At 37.6% G+C, this 6,205-nt stretch overlaps 1 protein-coding gene across 1 annotated transcript; it reads right to left on the bottom strand.

Moving 5' to 3' along the window:
• Positions 1 to 358: 358 nt before the first annotated feature.
• On the bottom strand, positions 359 to 5,050 carry fbxl6 (F-box and leucine-rich repeat protein 6). Its single transcript, XM_080044842.1, has 9 exons — positions 4,460 to 5,050; positions 3,774 to 3,932; positions 3,579 to 3,642; positions 2,910 to 3,041; positions 2,450 to 2,557; positions 2,242 to 2,355; positions 1,569 to 1,803; positions 1,019 to 1,262; positions 359 to 808 (listed from the first exon to the last, which is right to left on the bottom strand). Exons 1-9 carry the CDS (start codon positions 4,990 to 4,992, stop codon positions 682 to 684), a joined length of 1,716 nt encoding a protein of 571 aa, XP_079900968.1. The 5' UTR covers positions 4,993 to 5,050; the 3' UTR covers positions 359 to 681.
• Between the last annotated feature and the right edge of the window lie 1,155 nt (positions 5,051 to 6,205).

Genomic DNA, 6,205 nt, shown 5'->3' with positions numbered 1-6,205 from the left:
GTAAACTCAATTAAACACATACTGTGTATGAAATGTTATCAAAGAATCCCTTATACAGTATGGTTTGAAAGGCTTTAGGCCTTTGAAGCACAGATAACTATGAGACAGACACCATCTGATCAAAACAATAAATCTAGCTTGGGTACAGCACCCTCTAGTGAAAAAACAACAATATAACCAACTTTATAGTTAAGTTGAATGTATTTGTATTTTAACACGTTTGTCTGTACCATTATAACTTGGTATAAAAATTTGCCAAAAATTAGATTCAGTAATCTTGTTATTCAAATCAGAACGTCCCTGTAGGTTTACAATTGAGATTATTAACATAAATGTTATCAAATCCAAGATGTCACTGTTAAGCTAGACAAGACAGTGCCATTACTGACTCTTTATTGACATTAATACAGCACCACAGTAAGAGGTTTTATTGTTTTCTATTAAATTAAAATGTAGGGTCAGTTAGTATGAATAAGTACAAAAGACTCCTGAAAACCCTAAAAAATGTTCCCCTGTCAGAGAACAGTTCGGCATACTTTACACAACACTTACAAAAACAACTGATGGTGAAATATTTACATTCTTAGACAACATTATCAACAAAGCATGATTTAAGAATTTCACATTTGCTGTGTGAATTCAGCTGACAAGTTCCTAAATCAAATGGATATCAGTGCTATACTACAATGTGTCCAGCAGTTGGCGAATGTCTTCTTGGCCACGATAAATTCTTTTCACTCCTCTTGGAAGGTAACGGCAGGATGTAAGGTTGAGGTAGTTAATAGCAGTCATGTGGCTGATGACTGACCTACAAAATAAAGTAGAGATGTACAAAATGAGTTCTTTTGAGATTCTTTGAATGATATGGATAATGCTTCACCTGCAGAACTCAAGATTTACAACATACATGCTTGTTCTACCTCAGTTCTGTATGTCTGTAGGCAGCTCGTAAAAGGGTTGGTTACTAGTTTATTGGTTCATTTGGACTGGTAGAGTTCACAGTAAAAACAATGAGTACCTGAGAGCAGGTGGTGTGATTCGGGTCCCAGTCAGGTTGAGTGAACGCAGGGTGTCTGCCTTTGACACCTGAGCAAGATGACTCATCGCTGTCTCCAAGTCCTCCTCGGTAAAGGAGAGCTGATTAGTAATGTCAAGCTGCTGCAGTGTTCGACTCCACTTCTGGGTCACCATGTGAAGCCCCTCCTTACATGACGGCAACCCAACTTTAGTGCCATACTGTCCCCAGAACAGACACTCAAGCTCTGCGAAACCCCAGACAGAAGAAGATGGTTGAGTTAATGAATAAAATGGGTTTTTAATGCAAATTCAGACCACTGATATTATGAAAACAGTTGCTTGTTTTGGTATGTTACAATAGTAAATCCAAAAACACTACTGAAGTATAAGAAAACATAACCACCAGAGTAAATATTTATTTCTCTCCCAGAAGTGTTCAGACCATTTTGTATTATGAAAAGATCAAACTGTGCTTTTCAGTGTGGGCCCCAAGTTAGGTGACATTTAAAATCCAATTGACAGGTAACGTTTAAACCGTGAGTAAAGCCTACCAAGACAAGGTAAAGTTGTAAGGCCGGATGTTGTGATACGCGAACAGCCTCGCAGGTCCAGCACCCGCAGTCCGGTGGAGCCAAAAAGAATGTCCGACAAATCTTTGTCTGTCATGTAGGAACAGGAAGTGGTGGCGAGACATAGCTCCTCCAGTAACGGGAACCCTAATGTTGAATCTGAACCTTTACGAATTGTTTTATGCATCATCGGTATGACATTCAGCAGCCGCAGGGTCTAAAGGGAAGAACAATAGATGGTACAAAAGTAAAATGTATCACAAGATAGAATTAAATTTTCAACTAACAAAAACATTTATTATTGAGTAATTCAATATATCCTGTTTTGTTGATAGCATTTTCAGCAAAAAGTGGAAAATGCACATTCAATTTTATCAGAGCTTAGGTTGGCAATTTCATTTGTCAAAACCCAATGAAAATGTGTTCACAGTGACAAAGAAAAGCATTCATTCTCTGTCAATCAACTGATCAATTCATTGTTTCAGCTCCAATAGAATTGCAGTTCACACACTACAGCTGTGAAAATTACTATTAATAATGGGCCTCCAAAGCAAGGAGATAGATCCAGATATCATACAATTAGCATTGCAATTCAGTCACATTTACATACAGTTACATTGGCATAGAGAAATTAACTATAGCATTTGTTTTTTACCTTGAGTTTCGGACATGCCGCCTGTAGCACATGGATGTAAAGAGGAAGTTCCGAATATGTACTGTCCAGTTTTGTGTTGACCTCAAATAACTCCAAATCAGGACAGCATCCCCTCTGAATATAACACATACAGAAGGTAGAATTCAATAAATAAATGTATTAAGTGTGTAATACATTCATTTAAAAAAACACATGGAGGGGGCCTTACGGTTATTGTATGAAGGAGTCTCTCGTTCTTCATTGCATGGGTGATCAAAATTTCCTTGATCTGGCTCCCATGGCTTTCTAGGTACTTCACAAGTCCTTCAAACTGAAACTACACCAAAAACAAGTTTCATCAAATACAGAATTCTTTATGTAACAAATCAGGTGGGAAATAAACACCCGCCTATTGCTATGTGTGTGAATCCCTCCTTTCTGTCTGCATTGTGTTATGTTTGTCAAATTATTGGATTTGTGCCTTTGCTTTTATTGTCCTGTCTGCACAGGGCGGCCATTCAAACAGTGAACTGCTCTCATTGACTGAATGAATGAATAGCATTAGCCTTAAGCAGTAAGGTTTGGTAACATTATAGGAGAGCTGATAACATTATAGGATGCATCCATCATCAACAATACAAGATTATAAAATAAAAAAAAGTTGTTTACTGGGCAGGTTCTTGAGTTACCTTTGAATACTGTAGATCAATAGACTGCAGAGACCGGCTATGCAGACCAAGGCTTTGGAAGGCCTCCGCTGTAATGCCCTTACAGTAGGCGAGCTTCAGGGAGCGAAGATTAGGGCAGAACTGTGACACAACCTACATTTGATCACAACATAGACATAGGAAAACATTTGGTAAATACTAAATGTGTGGACTGAGTTCTTAGGATTTGGAGAAAAAAATACAACCTAGAATTTACTAAGCAATATTTGCTAAAAAAAATAAAAAATAACTTGAGATGACTCCTAACTTCAACACTAGTCCTAATATGATTAAACTCTTCAAATAGTGCCCATTAGGACTAAGCTATCAATTACTTTTATTATTGTTTGATGTGCTAATATTTTTCTTGATTGATCATCATATATAAAATGTCAGAATATAGTGAAAAAAGGTGAAATGTTCACATTCACTGTCTTATCCCACAGACCCCCAAAAAAAGTCACATTTGACAAGCTGGAATCAGCAAATATTTGAAATGTTTTGATAAAAAATAACTAAAACAATCCCATTCTTATCATTATAATTGCCATATATATATTTTTTTTTTATTCACTATCAGATTGTTTAATTGGTTAATTTCATTTAGTACAGGAGTTGGAAAAAAACAGGTATCGGGCCTTGATGATTTACCTGTACTGCAAAGTCAACATTCTTTATCCAGTGATGAAGGGAGAAATCTCGTAGCTGCGAGAATCTACAAAACAAGAAATACAGTTTCATTTTCAAGATAATACCAGTATTGAAAATATCCAAGCCCAAAATGAATCATAACTCATTAAAATAATGAATATAGTCAAACATTTTCAAATAACTAATGATACAGACCTGTTCTCTGCCAACCAGTTAACAGTGTCCTTAATCCTCTTCTCCCCGCTCGGCAGTACGGCTCTCTCTGGTGCAATCCAACAGTGACCGAGAGACACTTTACGCCACAGGATGGGACTGGAGGCTGCAGCGGTCCACAGGCGGCAAACTCTCCCCACCCTGTGCCACACACACAGCAGACAACAATGGGGTTTAGTTTCTGAGTGGCATTTATGGTTCCCAAAATACTCATCACATGCACATCATGATACATTCATGAACCTATTTTTGTGGTAAATCTTGATGGAAAATGTTTCGCTATGTCTGCCATTTTTGGACCAATAGATTTATCAGAAGATCAAACAATATTGAATTATTAAATGACTACTTTATTAATAGTTACGTATGTGCTGTGCAGACCTAATCAAAATACACACAATGCCTACAGGATACGGAATATGAAAAAATAAAACAGAACAAAATTAAATGTGTGAAACTGCGTTACAAAAAAAGACAAACCTTTTAGAAAACATAATTTAGTTAGAAAATGTGTGTTCATTGTTCACTGAAATTAGACAAACTTAGTATTGAAATAAAATATCTAAAAGAGTTAATTTCTTTATCTCAATCAGGTCATGGTATTTTATATAACATATTTCACTTGTCCTAGCCTAGCTACATCAGATCAAATCATACGTGTTTATTACCTGCATAGAAATGGTACAGCGCCATCTTGGACGACCACCATCTTAAAAATATTGATGAGCACCTCCTCGGGAAGACTTTGTCCCCATCTGTGGTCTTTTGCATCTCGTGGCACACAGAGATAAGTATCCTCTTTCTCCTCTGTAACTGTCCTAAGTGTCCGTCTAGGTCTGGCACGGGCAGTCGGTTTCTTCTTTATTTGAATAGCTTTCCCTTTTCCTTTGGTTGCCGCCCCTGCCTTCTTCCTTTTGCCTCTCTTCTTTGAGGGTGCCCAGGTTCCACCCTGATTCAGATAATCACACTTTGAACTCGATATGACAAGGAGCATGTCTTCCCCTTGTTGGACAGTGAAGTCTGGTTCTTTGTCCTTTTTCGGCTTCTTGGCTTTCCCTTTTGTAGGCTTAGCAGCAACCCTCTTTAGAGAAGCCTTCTCTGGTTTTGCTCTAACTTGTTCTGTTTTACCTGGTGGATTTGAAGTGCTTGGTGCGGTGTCCTTTCCTGTTCCACCCTGTGCCTCCGCTCCAGAGGGATCCATGGTCTCACCAAGTTCTTGGTCCAATCCAAAGTTTTGCTAACTTGTCTTTATCACAGGCTTCATCCCACGGACACCAGCCACGGGCAGAGATGTGCAGAACCAGCTCCTGAAAATAAAATGAAAATAAAATCAGTTTGTATCTATATGTGGGTGATTCAACCTCCCAGATGCGGATGAGACTGTTATAGCTACATAATGAATAGGAAGAAAGTAAATACAACAGAGTAACTCACAGTAATATCCAGTGTTTTTACCATTTTAAAATGCTTCTACAAGATTGGTTAAATACATATTTAAGACTTATTTTTAGATTTATGAATTCAATACTTTTCAAACCTCTGCAGCAAGCCGGTGCTTTGTTTTCTAAATATATATAACTCGAAGGTGCGTGCGCATCCTAGATTGTTTATGAAAGGAAGACCAGACTACTCGCATCCATTCATCCCGATTGTTGACGATTAATTCATGATATAAAGTGAGAAAAAAGACTATCACATAAACACAGACAACTCCACACAAATAATATAGCCACCTTGTTCTGTGGTCTTAAACACAAACTAAGCAATTGTCCGTAATTGCACATACAGCATGGAGCATTAGTTCGTTAGCTACATCATAAAGCTAACGTTACTGTCTCAAAATGACCAAATTCACCATGCAACATGGTGGAGGAGAACTGTTGCTACACCGACTACAAATACTTTCCCCCCCAGAAAATATGTATGAATGAAAGAAAATAAGTATTTCGTACTGAGAGTGTATTGCTGCTATACCTTACCTGCTGCTAGTCCAAGTAAACGACGACGCCGAAGTTAGTTTCAGCGTGGCATCTTCCGATTCTGCAGTTAATGGAAAAGTTCAGGGAAAAGTTCAGGGAAACTTAAATTACAGAGTCTTCCTACGTTTTTTGTTTGCATCTTAAACCGCTGTATATTCGCTGTATTTGGACCTTTTATATACTATCTATGATTCGGACCTTTATTATACTATCTATGATTTGGACCAGATTATAACAGATACTAAAACAGTAGTTAAACACCGTTTCAGATTTGTAAAACCATCTTTTCCGCTTTTGAAAAGGCCAAATAAAGCTAAAGATTTACAGATTTTTTCCCACATTTTAAGCCACATTAGACCTTGTCCTGGTGAAAAATCACTGGCTAACAAGACATATGAAACCTGGACTAAATTATGGTTAAATATTCTGTTAACC

The sequence above is a fragment of the Ammodytes marinus genome (genome assembly GCF_949987685.1).
Source record: "Ammodytes marinus genome assembly, chromosome: 17".
In the NCBI taxonomy this organism is placed as follows: domain Eukaryota; kingdom Metazoa; phylum Chordata; class Actinopteri; order Uranoscopiformes; family Ammodytidae; genus Ammodytes; species Ammodytes marinus.
The sequence above is the reverse complement of the archived record's forward strand: the minus strand, read 5'-3'. Positions and strand labels throughout refer to the sequence as shown.